At 41.3% G+C, this 15,444-nt stretch overlaps 1 protein-coding gene across 2 annotated transcripts in view; it reads left to right on the top strand.

Annotated features, from left to right (window-relative positions):
• sbf2 (SET binding factor 2) overlaps positions 1-15,444 on the top strand; it is a 588,991-nt gene that overhangs the window by 250,896 nt on the left and 322,651 nt on the right. The window contains exon 4 of one of the 2 annotated variants that reach the window (XM_043705904.2): positions 10,161-10,283. The exons of the other annotated variant lie outside the window; for it this stretch is intronic. Within the exon in view, the coding sequence (XP_043561839.2) occupies positions 10,161-10,283 (123 nt within the window). The remainder of the gene's footprint in view (positions 1-10,160; positions 10,284-15,444) is intronic. 2 annotated transcript variants of the gene reach the window in all.

The raw sequence follows: 15,444 nt of genomic DNA, 5'->3' as shown, positions 1-15,444 counted from the left end.
CTTTCTAGACTGCCATCGTTTGGCCTCTCCCTCCTATTAGTAGGATTTCTTTTCAATGATTTGAGATTTCTTTCAGCTGGCTTACTTCTTTCCTGGACCCCTGTTTGAGCTTATACCACTTCTTCTGCCTTTGTCTTTGTACTTCATGTTCTCAATCTATGGGTCTAACCTTCTGCTTTTCTTGTACATTCACCTAGCTTTTATGGTTCCAGAGGTCTTACCTGCTCTACTGTCAATAATCGCATCTTTCTAATTGATTAATCCCTTCCGGTAAAAATTTGACTTTGATGCCCACTTTTGGCAGATGACTTTTGGGAGAAATTGCCTCATGTTGAACATCAGAATAAATCTGTCCATTATAAGGCCAAAACTGTCAAATATAGCAGTTTGATCCTCAGGTGTGTAACATTTGTATCTGGGAAGTGATTGGCTCCTCTAGAAATCCTTCAGAATCTGGAAATTTGTAATTCATGCCAAACAGACTTGAAGAGTGTCACTGACATTCTGATTCCCATGATGTACACTAATTAGTTTTCCATCTTTACCAGTAACCTTCCCAAGGCCTCACCACTCTTTAAGCCCCATTCTCTATGATAAATCATAGCTCCCAGATTAAATTTTCTTACCTAAGGCTCAGCACATTTCTTTGACATTGCAGCTTTAATGAAAGTCTTTCTATCTGCATGCAGTGCTTTCAAATGCTCTGAAGACATAACTAATTGTAGCCCCTTTCCAAGCTGGTCAATAGACCATAAGACATAGGATCAGAATTTAGCCCATTCTGCCCATCGAGTCTACTCTGCCATTCACTCATGGCTGATCCGTTTTTCAACCCAATTTTCCTGACTTTTCTCCCTGTAACCTTTGATCCCCTTGGCAATCAAGAACTTATGTCTGTTTAAAATGTATTCAATGACCTGACCTCCACAGCCTTCTGTGGCAAAAAGTGAGGACTGCAAATGCTGGAGATCAGAGTCTAGATTAGAGAGGTGCTGGAAAAGCATAGCAGATCAGGCAGCATCTGAGGAGCAGGAAAATCGATGTTTCAGGCAAAGGCTCTTCATCAGCCTTCTGTGGCAATGAATTCCACATATTCACCACTCTCTGGCTGAAGAGGTTTCTCCTGATCTCTGTTCTAAAAGGTCTTTCTTTTAATCTAAAGCTGTGCCCCCAGATCCTCATGTCTTCTGCTAATGGAAACATCTTCCCAACATCCACTCTGTCCAGGCCATCCAGGCCATCTAATTGAAAGTTTCAATCAGATATCCCCACCCCTCCCCCCAATCCTTCTGAACTCCATCAAGCATAGACCCAGAGTCTTCAAACAATCCCCATATGTTAAGTCTTCATTACTGGGATTATTTCTTGTGAACCTCCTCTGGACCCAGTTCTGGACCTGTACATTTTTACTGAGATAAGGGACTCAGAATTGCTCACAGTACTCTAAATGTGGTCTGACCAGAGCCTTATAAAGTCTCAGAAGTACATCCCTGCTTTTTCTTCTAGTTCTCTTGAGATGAATGACAACATTGTATTTGCCTTCTTATCTACCGACTCAACCTGCAAGTCCACCTTGAGAAAATCCTGGTCGAGAATTCCTAAGTTTCTTTGCACTTCAGACTTCTGAATTCTCTCATTTAGAAAATAGTCTATGCCTGTATGCTTCCTACCAATGTACATGACCTCACACTTTCCCACATTGTATTTCATCTGCCACTTTTTTCCTCATGCACCTAACCTGTCTAAGTCTTTCTGCAGCCTCCCTACCTCCTCATATCTTTGTATCATCTGCAAACTTAGCCAGAATGCCCTCAGTTCCTCCATTTAGGTCATTAATGTATAAAGTGAAAAGTTGTAGTTCCAATACTGACCTTTGTGGAACACCACTAGTCACCGGCTTCCTTTCTGATAAGAACCCTTTTGACCCCACTCTGACTTCTGCTAGACAGCAAATCTTCTATCCATGCTAGTACTTAGACTCTAACACCATGATCCCTTTCTTACTCAGCAGACTCCTGTTTGGCTCCTTATCAAAGGCTTTCTGGAAGTTCAGATAGGTAACACCCATTGGCTCTCCTTCGTCTAGCCTGCTTGTTACCTCGTCAAAGAATTCTGACAGATTTGTCAAGCATGACCTCCCCTTGATGAAACCATGTTGATTTTGTCCTATTTTTCCATGCACTTCCAAGTATTTAGAAATCTCATCTTTCACAATGGACTCCAAAGTTTTACTGACTGAGGTCAGGCTAATCACCATAAAATTTCCCGTCTTTTGCCTTGCTCTCTTCTTAAATAGGGATTTACATGAGTGATTTTCCAGTCTTCTGGGACACTTTCTGACTCTAGTGTTACCTGATGAAACTTTAGATTGCTACCAGAAGCTAACTGAGATGACTATATTGTCCCACTAGCTGCAACAAAATCTTAGCATATACTGCCCACACTAGTTCAAATCATCTTTTTTTTTGGCATGCTCTTTCTCTTGTGCTCTCTAAATACCCACACTATCAATGAGAGAGTTTGCTAGTGATCCACATACAGTCACTATCCACTTACCCATTACTTTATTTCACCATTGATTTCTTAACTTACCATTTATCATTGCTCACTGACAAAATCTCATTGCCAAATCCATAAAATGTAAAGTTAAATGATGTTTTTCTTTATTACGTAATTTGAAATCCATGAGCACTACCTCGTTCAGATCTCTTGCAAAGGGAAGACTTGCTGTGGGCCATGTCAGTGTCCTTCAATGTTTCTTACAAGTCCCACACCTATCACTTATCTCTTTTATAAGTTTATCGTACTCTCCAAGCTATGTTCCTACATTCTCACTAACAGTTTTAATCTTTTACAAGCTGCATGAGCAGCCTGCCCATGCAATTTTAACCCAATTAAGTTTTTGTGTTCTAAATTTATATTCTGTTTTCAATAAGGCAACTTTTTCTTTCTTTAGTGGAGGGGCTATGTTCCATTGAAGCAATAAAAAATAGTCCCAAACAACATAAATTACAACATGATAGGTTTTCCAAGTACAGGACCTGTGTTGTTTTCCATAATGCAGTTTCATCTGTGCTTTAGACTGCGACCATTTCTTCAGACCATATTAGATGTTAACACTGATTATGCAAGAAAGGGTGAAGAAGAGATGCAGCCGAAGTTGGAAGAAAGAAGAAATAGGTTGGAGTGGTTTTCCTTGGAGCAGGGAAGGTTGAGAGGTGGCCTGATCAAGGTGTATAAGATTATAAGACACTTTTACCACTAATAGAGGTATCAATACCTTGAGGACAGAGGTTAGATGGCTGAGAAGAAAACCGGAATTTGTTTCATTTTGAAGGTGGTGGAAATCTGGAATGCATTCACAAATGCTGAAAAATGGAATTAGTGTAATCAGATCACTATTGTGTTACTGACCAGGCCAGACCGCCTCAAAACATTTTAAGAAACTAGCGCAGAACCTAAATTTGCCAATTGTTTTAAGCACGTGTAACATGGATATTCCAGGAGGGAGACAGTTGGTCAAACCACAGTTTTAAACAAAACAGAATTTATTTACAAGATTACCAAATGAAACACAAAGGAAAGAGAACAGAATACCAAATAACTTAACCTATCTGAAAACCCAAAAGACTATACCAACTTAATGATGCTGTTCCCAATTCTTAGAATAAACTCCATAAACAACCATTGGCACAAAAGGTAAAATCAAACACAGGTTTTTACAGGAGAGAAGTCGGAGAGAGATCACCATGGACCTGCTTCTTTGGGGTCCAGCAGCTTTTTCAACACTACTGCTAAAAACCAAACCAAACTAGAGTAAGGCTGAGCTGGGAAGAACTGGCCACTCTCCTTTCATTGGACAATTGTTTTTTTATCCCTCAAAACCTTGAAAGCTTATTGTCTGAGGCAGTACTTTCAAACTGGCCCTAAAATCTTTCAGCTTAAACTTTTCAGTCTGTGTCTTTTATGACCTCTCTGGAAAAATAAAAAGGACAACATAATCTTATTAAAGGAGCAGCATTGTCACACCTCCCTCCTTTTAAAAAAAGGAGCAAACAATATCCAAAGGTGGCTTCATTTAAAAACCCCTTAATCTTAAATTGTAAGTACTCTGCAACACCCATATACATTACATTGACAATAAACATGCACTACTACATTTGGTTTGTCTGTTTTACTCCTGCCATCGAAAGCCTCATCTAACATCTAGTATTTTTGTCCTTAAATTTCTCCACAAATTTCAGTGGGTATATGATTGAGTTACGTTACAAGGAGCATAAACATTGAAATGTTGTAATGCCAACACCAAGCTTAAAGTCTCAACAACTGACAAATATTTCTGCTGATGAGCATTCAGAGCTAGTGGATTTTAAATTACCCTAGTCAGTGCAAGGAGAAAAGCTTTAACAAAACATTTTTTTCATCAATAACGTACAGATACACTTTCACTCTTTTTGAAAATTACAAGACAATGGGGGCAATTAGGGAAAGTACTGCTTCTATGCATTGTGCAAGGTTAAGTAGAGAGTAATGAAATATATGCATGTCTTATTAGGCTGTGTCAGAGCTTTAAACTTACTGTTGAAGTCAGGTCCTGGGTACATTGTTTCTTGCATTGGTCAACTTGACTGTTGAAACCCTTCCTGTAAATATTAATCAAATATAATGCCAACATCAGTATGTCACTTCTGTACACATCTGTTGGTCTGAATATCTTAATGTTGTATTGAAGAATGTGCAATGAAGACTTCATATTCAGTTGCTTTTGTGTGCAAGATTATCTTTTTAAAACTGATCATTGCAAGGGCTTTGGTACATGCTTTTTCAGCAAGGCATTTGTTAGCTGTGACAACTGTGCGTTTGCTGGGGACCACTAGTCTGGGCTGACAGTCATCAGATTTCACTATCTGTTTTGAATATTGTTTGGAGTTGTAGGTCACAAACCTATTGGGAAGCTCCTTGCTTTTAGCTAAGCTTCCCAGTTCTGAAACCACTGTGAAACCAATCTTCTCTTGAAGACTGCCTGCAAGGATTTTTGATTCTGTGATCTGTAAGGAAGCTGCATTTAAGAAGATCTCCCAAGATAACTATCAATATTTGGTGAAACATGCCAGAATGCCATCTGAACATTCACTCTTTAGAGTTATAGAATCATGCAGCCCAGTTGAGGCCCTTTGGGCTATTGAGTCAACACTGACCTATTGAGACTAAACCACTTTTCAGCACTTGGCCCATAGCCTTGAATAAGGAGAACACCTGCTCTGTATTCACCCTGTTCATGCCCCTCAATCTTGTATACCTCAATAGAGTTTCACCCCCCCCCCGGCAAGCGTTCTCTGTTTCAAAGAAAACAACCCGAACTTATCCTCCCTCTCTTTTCAAAAATAACATTCTCCAACCCAATCCTGATGAAATGAAATGAAGGACTGCTGATGCTGGAGATCTGAAACAGAAACAAGTTGTTGGAAAAACTCAGCAAATCTTTCAGCAATTGTGGGAAGAAAGCAGACTTGATGTTTATAGTCCAGTGTTTCTTTTTCAGAACTCCTTTGCACTCTCTCCAGTGCAATCATATACTTCCTATAGTGTGGTGACGAGAACAGTGCATGTTATTCTAGCTGTGGCCTAACCAAAGTATGCTGCCTTAATTGCCCTATTAACCCATCCTGTCGCCTTCAGGGATCGATGGAAAGCATTTATAGCTTTCTAGTATTTTGCTGTTCATCAAGTACTCTCTTGCTTTGTTATTTCCAAAGTGCATCAGCTGGCATTTTTGAGGATTAAATTCCATTAAATCTTTTACTGAGTTCAGATACGACCACCGACCATGGTGGGATTTGAAACCATGTTCCCAGAGCGTTAGCCTGGGCCCTCTGGATTAATAGTAACATTAGCGCTGTGCCACTGCCTCCCCACATTATTTATTCAACATTCAAGAACTAACCATCATTGACCAACCATCAGGAAATATATAAATGCCAGATTCATCAACCGCACCCACAAGGTAGAGCAAAACATCAGGCGATCACAACACAATATCATCCATGCTCTCAAAACCAATCACAACACTGTCATCAATCCAGTAGGTAAAGGAGGAGCCATCGTCATTCTGAATAAAACAGATTACTGTAAGGAAGAGTACCAACAACAGAACAACCAGGAACACCACAGGCAACTACCGGTCGATCTGACCAAAGAGGATATCTGTGAACTAAACATATTGGTCAGGACTTTGGATCCAGTCCTTCAGAGTTCCCTACATGCCCTCGTCCCACATACTTCTTGCGTAGGTGATTTATACACAAAGTCAATACACCAGGATGTCCCATTGTATCAGGCATTAAATTCCATTAAATCTTTTACTGAGTTCAGATACGACCACCTACCATGGTGGGATTTGAAACCATGTTCCCAGAGCATTAGCCTGGGCCCTCTGGATTAATAGTAACATTAGCGCTGTGCCACTGCCTCCCTGTGTGAGAACCTCTAGCTATGTCGAAGGCATAGAATCATAGAGTCATAGAGATGTATAGCATAGAGTCATAGAGATGTATAGCATGGAAACAGACCCTTCGGTCCAACCCGACCAGATATCCCAACCCAATCTAGTCCCACCTGCCAGCACCCGGCCCATATCCCTCCAAACCCTTCCTATTCATATATCCATCCAAATGCCTCTTTAAATATTGCAATTGTACCAGCCTCCACCACATCCTCTTGACAGCTCATTCCATACATGTACCACCCTCTGAGTGAAAAGGTTGCCCCGTAGGTCTCTTTTATATATTTTTCCTCTCATCCTAAACCTAAGCCCTCTAATTCTGGACTCCCCGACTCCAGGGAAAAGACTTTGCCTATTTATCCTATCCCAATCTAGTCCCATTTGCCAGCACCCAGCACATATCCCTCCAAACCCTTCCTATTCATGTATGCATCCAAATGCTTCTTAAATGTTGCAATTGTACCAGCCTCCACCACTTCCTCTAGCAGCTCATTCCATACACGTATCACTCTCTGTTGCAAAAGTTGCCCCTTAGGTCTCTTATACCTTTCCCCTCTCACCTTAAACCTATGCGGTCTAGTTCTGGACTCCTCAACCCCATGCCCCTCATAATTTTGTAAACCTCTAGAAGGTCACCCCTCAGCCTCCGACGCTCGAGGGAAAACAGCCCCAGCCTGTTCAGCCTCTCCCTATAGCTCAAATCCTCAACCTTGGCAACATCCTTGTAAATCTTTTCTGAACCCTTTCAAGTTTCACAACATCTTTCCGATAGGAAGGAGACCAGAATTGCATGCAATATTCCAACAGAGGCCTAACCAATGTCCTGTATAGCCGCAACCCATTCTACAGGGGACCCCCAGCTTCTGTCGCGACACTCTAGATTTCTTACAGAAACGGAGCACCCACGGACCAGTTGAACCGGGAACATTCCTCGTCACAATGCATGCTTCGGCACCCTACACCAGCGTCCCTCCCAGTGATGGCATTGCGGCAACAATGCAGTCTCGAGGTCCTCAATCAATTTGCTGTAAGGTTACAAGTTTGATAATTTTAAAAAAGGACCTAATGTCGTACAATTTCAATGTAAAAACAAAATCTGCCCTATTACATCGTCCACAAAACACATTGAATTGAGATTCTGATTCAAGCAAGGCAAAACAGTTACTTAAAAGGATTTTCCGAACCAGTATTTTAACAAACCAAAATTTTTAAACATCAAAGACTCACAACATGGCACAATTTACATTGAGACTTTTTTTCAACTCAACTATTTATACAACCTTAATCTCAGCATTTTCTCGTTTTTATTTGTATCCTCACTGAAATTGCACTTATGAAAAGAGAAAGCCCTTGCAGCAGACCACATGGCGTCATAATCCAAGCCACACTCTTCCCCCAGAACAGACTCACAGAGCCTTAAGTTTCACCAGTAGAGGACCTTAACCCCTTTCTCCCTTTACTCCTCATGGGGGCTTGAACCCCGCTTGAACGCAGAGAGTTTGAACCCCAGCACAGAGGACTTGAACCTCAAATTAATCCACCCAGGGGGCTCAAACCCCTGTACTGCGCAGAAGACTCGAACCTCAATCAAACCCAACCCAGTACCATGCAGAGAACTCTAACCTCCAACAAACACCCCACCCCCCCCACTTGCAGCACAGAGAACTGAATCTCTGCCTGCTAGGGCGCCTGCGAAACTGAACTAATTACCATTCAAAGAATCTGTAGAATAGAGAGCAATTGAATGAGGGGACCATCTCTGACACAGCGGAATATCAAGAGAGACCAAGGTTTAAAATCTTACCTTGTGCACCCGTCCATCTCAAGATACCGATGTTCCGGACGATTGCAGACACTGTCCGATCGTGACTATCCATTTGGATCCTGCCAACTACGCCAATTTTGGTCATCCCATTTCCCCCCTCCACCCCTCAGTCAAAGCAAAATGCTCAGCTTTACCTCCTTCATTTTTATTCTGGGCCCTGGAGGGAGAGAGAACAATCACCCATAAGTCCTCAGTCTTTTCTGAACTAGCATTTCTTAATGAATTATATAGTGTTTTTAAAGGGAAGTGCATCCAGATAAGGCAATATACATATTGATTGGGTGATCGTTACAGTCAGTGAATGTCAATAGCAAAAATTAAGCCATCTGGTATTACACAATGAATGCTCTTAACCTCAACTGGCTTCACATAATGAATACTTTTCACCTTGTTAAACTGACCATACATACTGAATGCTTCCAATATTGTTAAACAGTTCTACATAATGAATGCTTTTCCACCTTGTTAACCCATTACCCTTTCCTCCAGCTCCCAGTTGTTAACTGCAAGTTCTTATTTGATCTGAGTTATGCTCAGCTTAACCACTTGTTTCACAAAACTCAGAACTTAACTCTTGCCCTACCTGCTCATACCTGATACACATTCTCAAACCCATCTACCCGACTGTATCTGTGGCTTTTCTCCCTTCCTATAACTGCCATGCATCACACCCCTAGCTCTTGTAAGTTCCTCATTTCCTCTAACTGCCGCTCCACCTGATCCCTGCAATATGGTAGGATTCACAATCAAAGACACTCCCTGCAGACATAATCATCAGTAATATGGGAACTCTCCCTAAACTCCCACATCCAACAAAAAGAGCACATCACTCTATTAAGGGTCATCTTTGCTCCTTCACAATCTACAGGCCCAGAAAATAACTGTCTTTTTGCTCTAAAAACAGTGCCCCAGGTAACGGTACTTATGGATTATAGTTTTAAAATTTAATCACGAGACCGATCTAAATAAAACATGTAATCAAGAAAGAGCCCACTCTACTCACTACTGTAGACTTACAGCAAAGGTACTTTTAAAGATTATGCACTTACCTGTTCCTTCCTAAGCTGTGAGTTCTCCCACACAGGTTCCTCCAAGGTCAGCTGTGAAGTTTACTGTGTTAATTTTTCCTAGACGAACTCCGATGTACAGAGATACATGAACTCAAACAGCAATGGCAGAAACTGTGCAGATTCACTGCTGTGTAGGTTTCTTTTTCTCTCTCTCTCCCTCACTGACCATGTAGTCACTGCTTTTTGTCTGTCTTCCTCCTTTTGAAAGTTCTGCTGTTTGATCTTTTTTCCCCAAAGTTCCAAAACAGTGCAATAGCATACAAACCAGTAATTGCTTCTGGAATTCGAGGAACTCACCTCCAAACACCTAAAATATCTCAAAAAAGGAGCAGCTCTTACAGCCACAATTTTTTCCCCGTTCTCCATCTTGGATTACCCAGAAATTGCAATTGCGTCAACCATGTCCTTTTCTCCTCCCTACTTCCCTCGATTGGTCAAACTCTAATCTTTCCTTAATATTCCTGTTTGTTCCACTTCCCCTCCCCCATCTTTCAACAGCAAACAACGTTTCCACCATTCCTTAGTTCTGAAGAAGAATCCTATTTGATTTCAAAACAGTAAAACACTTGCTACCTTTACAGATATCATCAGACCTATGGAGCTTCTCCAGCACTCTGTTTTCACAGGAAGAAAGCTTGTTATTTATTAGTTCTAAATTTTGAATCAATGCTTTTGGAATGTTGAGGCATGCAGTCTGTACTTTACACTTTTAGGATTGCTTGTATATTGTCACATTTATTTTAATGTCTTCATTTTTTTAAAGGGAGCTAAACATGATGATACAGAAGGTGAAGACGAGGATACAGGGTTAATACAACCTGCACAGGTGTTTGCACCTAAAAGTTTGGTGCTTGTGTCCCGACTGGATTACCCAGAAATATTCAAGGTAAATTTTACTCTTATTATCTTTCTATGTTGATCTTGCTTTGCACACTTCCTGTGTAGTTGTACCCTGTATGCCGTACTCTGTCTAAACACTATTATCTGTATGCCCTTGTTTGCTATGATCCGCCAGCACCGCTTGCAAAACAAAGCTTTTCGCTGTACTTGGGTACATGTGACTACAATAAATCAAATCAAATCTTTCCAAAATATGAAACTTTCTGCAAGCCTGTGTACTTAATTATTTAATACTTGAATTTCTTCATTATTTAACTCTTAGAGACTACACACTTGACAAGAAAAAAATTGATTTTCATTATTCTTAAAGATCTACAGGACCGAGAAAGGCCCTTTGGCACATCTGTTTAACAAGGTGTGAACTGAACAAAGCAGATAATTTTATCTTTTCATCTATTGATCATGAGTCATACAGCATAAAAAGAGGTTGTCCATATCAACATGAAATGAACTAGTCCCATTTACCTGCATTCGGGCAGTATCCCTCTAAATATTTTCTATTCATTGAATCCCTACAGTGTGGAAAGAGGCTATTCAGCCCATCAACTCTGTACCTTACACCAAAGAGTATCCCACTCAAACCCAGGTCCCCACCCTATCTCTGCATTTTACTCTGGTTAACCCATCAACCAGCACATACCTGGTGGACACTACAGAGAAATTTAACATGTGCAGTCTACCTAACCTGCACACCTTTGGACTGTGGAAGGAAACTGGAGCACCTGGAGGAAACCCATGCAGACTCAGGAAGAATGTGTGAACTCCACACAGACAGACAGCTAAGGCTGGAATGGAACCCTGTTATTGTGAGGCAGATGTGCTTACCACTGTGCTACCCCATCCAAATATATATTTAAATGCTGTAATTGTATCAGCCTATTCCATTTACACACCACTTTTTGTGTGAAAACCTTGCCCCTCAGGTCCCTTTTTAAATCTCGTCCCTCTCACCTTAGACCTATGTTTTAGACTCTCATGCCCTTGGAAAAAGACCTTGGCTATTCACCCTATTTTGGTCCCTCGTGATTTTATAAATCTGTATAAGGTCACCCATCAGCCTCCTATGCTTAAGGGAAAAGAAGTCTCAGCTTATCCAGCCTCTCCTTGTATTTCAAATCATTTTCGCAACTTTCCATTTTAATAACATCCTTCCTACAAAACAGTAATCCAAATGTGGTTTTACCAATGTCTTGTACAGCTAATCATGCAGAACTTGTAACAAAAAAATGTACTAAAAACAGAAGATATGTCATTTTTTGCATTCTGGCAAATGGAAATTTACTTACTAACCAGTTAATATATAAATGGTGTGCATGACATGCTGTGTAAGTGATCTGGAATGTTATGACCTGCTGGAGGTCAGATTTCAAGGTAAATAATTTGCTGTGATAAACTTAAGTAGTTGTAGATGACAGGTAGCTATCAGTTTCTGCGGGAGATGAATTATTTTGTATGTTTAGAACATTAAGTACACATTCTAAAAATAAAATGGGGACTTCATTTGGGCAGTGGTTTGTACTTTTACCTTAAATCCAGCTTCAGTTAAATTGTAGTTGTAGTGAATTAAAATAGAAAATTTTAACTGTATTTCATATAGCAACGGTTCTTCTTCATCTGTTTCCGTATGTTCCATAAACAGATCTTTTTATTTCAGACCTCTATTCCCTTTTTTTCCCCCAAAATGTGGCTGTGATGATTCTGCTATGCACAATTACATTTCATCTCAACATGTCTTAGTTCCTTTTTTCGTTTCATTACCTTCCCATTTGTCATTTGATCTCTCTGGTCTTCCACCCTGTCGCAGGCTTTGCTTTTTTGTTTCATAGCCCATTTTTTTTTCCCTGCTTCTGTCCTTAAAACTTGTTATGTTACTAATGTCTTTCAGTTCCAATGATCGGTGGTAGCCATGCAATGTTAACTCAGTTTAATTTCCCCATGATGTAAGACCTATTGAGCATTTCCAGTACTTTGCATTCTACATTTTATATGTTTTGGATACTGTATTATTATGAAGTTTACAAGTATCATTGTCCCTCCAACTGTTTCAAAATAGACAAAAAAAGTTATGTTAATTTCAGTTATATTTTTCATCAGTACTCGAAATGTCTTAAAGTACTTAACTAATAAAGTGATTTGAAGTATGGTCACTGTTTAAGTGTAGAAAATATGTTAACCAGAAATTATGCGGGACTAGCAAAATTACTTGTTTGTGATTTTAATTGAGGGATTAAGATCAACCAGGACACTAGGAGCAACTCCCCTGCTCTTCAAAATAGTGTCACTGGATCTTTTGTATTTACCTGAGCAGTAGGCAAGCAGGGTCTCAATTTTAATGTCTTATCCAAAGGACAGTGCTTGTGACTCTGCAGCATTCTCTCCAGTCCTGCCCTGAAATGGCAGCCTTGAGTTTCAGCATGGAATCTTGTGATTTAGGATTATTACCAGGACACAACTGACAAATGGACAGATTAAGGTCTTCAGGATCCTGAATCTGTATTTTGTGTAAATTATGTTTTATTGTCATTATGGTCAAGGGATAAGAATATATTTTCCAAATTATGCCACAGAATTTTTTTGGGTTTCAAATCTTTATAATGGTGTAGCTAAGTTTTAGAGACTTTTAATGGCAAATAAATGTAATGCTGTGACGATGCTGCTCCTTTAACAAGGTAATGTTGTCCTTGGTTTTTACTTCAGAACAGTCGTAAAGACACAGGTTTTGGGGTGTCTAGTTTTGATGGGTTTTAGGGCCAATTTCATTATAGCTAATAGATACTGCCTCAGACAAAAAGCTTTCAATTTAAATAAATGCTTGTACAATGAAAGGGGAGTGGCCAGTTCTACCAGCTCAGCTTTTCTCTGGTTAGGTTTGTTTTGGTTTTAGTCTGTCTGTTCAGAGCAAGCAGTCAGTTTTGAGGCTGCTGGTCAAAGAAATAGCTACATGGAAGAAAGTGTTCCATGCTGAATCTCTCTGCGACCTCTATCTCTGCTGTAAGACCCTGTGTTTGATTTTACCTTTTTTGCCAAGAGGTGTTTATGGGGATTGTTGCAGGAATTTGGAACGGCATCACTGGATTGGGATAGTCTGTTGGGTTTGATAGGTTATGTTACTCTGTATTCTGTTCTCTCTTGTTCGTTTTTCATTTGGTACTCTGTAAACGTATTCTGTTTTTTTTTAAACAGAATAGTTTTGACCAGCTGCGTCACCCCTGGAATATCCACTCTCCACCTGCTCAAAACAACCAGAAAAATTAGGGTCTCGGCTACTTTCTTGAAATGCTTTGAGGGGGTCTGGCCTATCCATAACAATACCACTCAATACAATACCACCGGCACGGTGGTATCCATAACAATACCACCGGCACGGTGGCCCAGTGGTTAGCACTGCTGCCTCACAGCGCCTGTAGACCCGGGTTCAATTCCCGACTCAGGCGACTGACTGTGTGGAGTTTGCACATTCTCCCCGTCTCTGCGTGGGTTTCCTCCGGGTGCTCCGGTTTCCTCCCACAGTCCAAAGATGTGTGGGTCAGGTGAATTGGCCATGCTAAATTGCCCGTAGTGTTAGGTTAAAGGGGTAAATGTAGGGGTATGGGTGGGTTGCGCTTCGGCGGGTCGGTGTGGACTTGTTGGGCCGAAGGGCCTGTTTCCACACTGTAAGTAATCTAATCTAATCTAATCAAATTTTTTATTGTACTCTTATGCAATTACATGTGTTGCAAACATTTGGAAGGTGATTGTAATAACTCACATCGATTGGAATTAATGATGATCATGATTTTCCTGAATGCAAGCCAATATTTCTATTGCTGTCACTTAAGCTTTGAATTTGGGATGTTAATCCATCTTGATTTTCCTCAACTTCCAACAATTCAGATTTCTTAACACGAAATAATAGTTAATTATTACAAATTAAAAAGTAGCTAATATAAATTAGACTTAATTAAACTAAAGCAGTTATGCTGTGCTGCATCCAAAATGTATGCTAGATCTTATCCAGCTTACTTGATTAATGCGCAACTTCAGTGCTTCGTATGTTGTGATCCTTAAGTCACCTTTAAACATCAACGACCAAGAGATTCCACATCAGCAACATAGTCTGGCTTTACCCCATTAAATTCCATCCACTGTCGTCTTATGATGTTCATTTCAAATCTCCAGCAGCTTCCTGTCATCCAGTGCATTTAGTTTATTAACCTTGGTCACTTGTAGAATCTCCCGCCTCCAACCTCATAGTACCACAACCCCGCACCGCCCGCTTCTACCTCCTGCCCAAAATCCACAAACCTGACTGCCCCGGACGACCCATCGTCTCAGCCTGCTCCTGTCCCACCGAACTCATCTCCTCCTACCTCGACACGGTCCTGTCCCCATTAGTCCAAGAACTCCCCACCTACGTCCGTGACACCACCCACGCCCTCCACCTGCTCCATGATTTCCGCTTCCCCGGTCCCCAACGCCTCATCTTCACCATGGACATCCAGTCCCTGTACACCTCCATCCCCCATCACGAAGGACTCGAAGCACTCCGCTTCTTCCTTTCCCGCCGTACCACCCAGTACCCTTCCACCGACACCCTCCTTCGACTGACTGAACTGGTCCTCACCCTGAACAACTTTTCTTTCCAATCCTCCCACTTTCTCCAAACAAAAGGAGTAGCCATGGGCACCCGCATGGGCCCCAGCTATGCCTGCCTCTTCGTAGGGTATGTGGAACAATCCATCTTCCGCAACTACACTGGCCCCACTCCCCATCTTTTCCTCCGCTACATTGATGACTGTATCGGCGCTACCTCGTGCTCCCACGAGGAGGTTGAACAGTTCATCCACTACACTAACACCTTCCACCCCGACCTCAAATTCACCTGGACAGTCTCGGACTCCTCCCTCCCCTTCCTAGACCTTTCTGTTTCTATCTCAGACGACCGAATCAACACGGACATCTACTACAAACCGACCGACTCCCACAGCTACCTGGACTACACCTCCTCCCACCCCGCCCCCTGTAAAAACGCCATCCCATTCTCCCAATTCCTTCGTCTCCGCCGCATCTGCTCCCAGGAGGACCAGTTCAAAATACGCACAACACAGACGGCCTCCTTCAAGGACCGCAATTTCCCCCCCGACGTGATCGACGATGCCCTCCACCGC

Source organism: Chiloscyllium plagiosum, unplaced genomic scaffold (assembly GCF_037043375.1).
Source record: "Chiloscyllium plagiosum isolate Xiang-an unplaced genomic scaffold, Cpla_swu_hap1 HiC_scaffold_18, whole genome shotgun sequence".
NCBI classification, from domain to species: domain Eukaryota; kingdom Metazoa; phylum Chordata; class Chondrichthyes; order Orectolobiformes; family Hemiscylliidae; genus Chiloscyllium; species Chiloscyllium plagiosum.
Note: the sequence above shows the minus strand (reverse complement) of the source record. Positions and strands in the feature narration are given on the sequence as shown.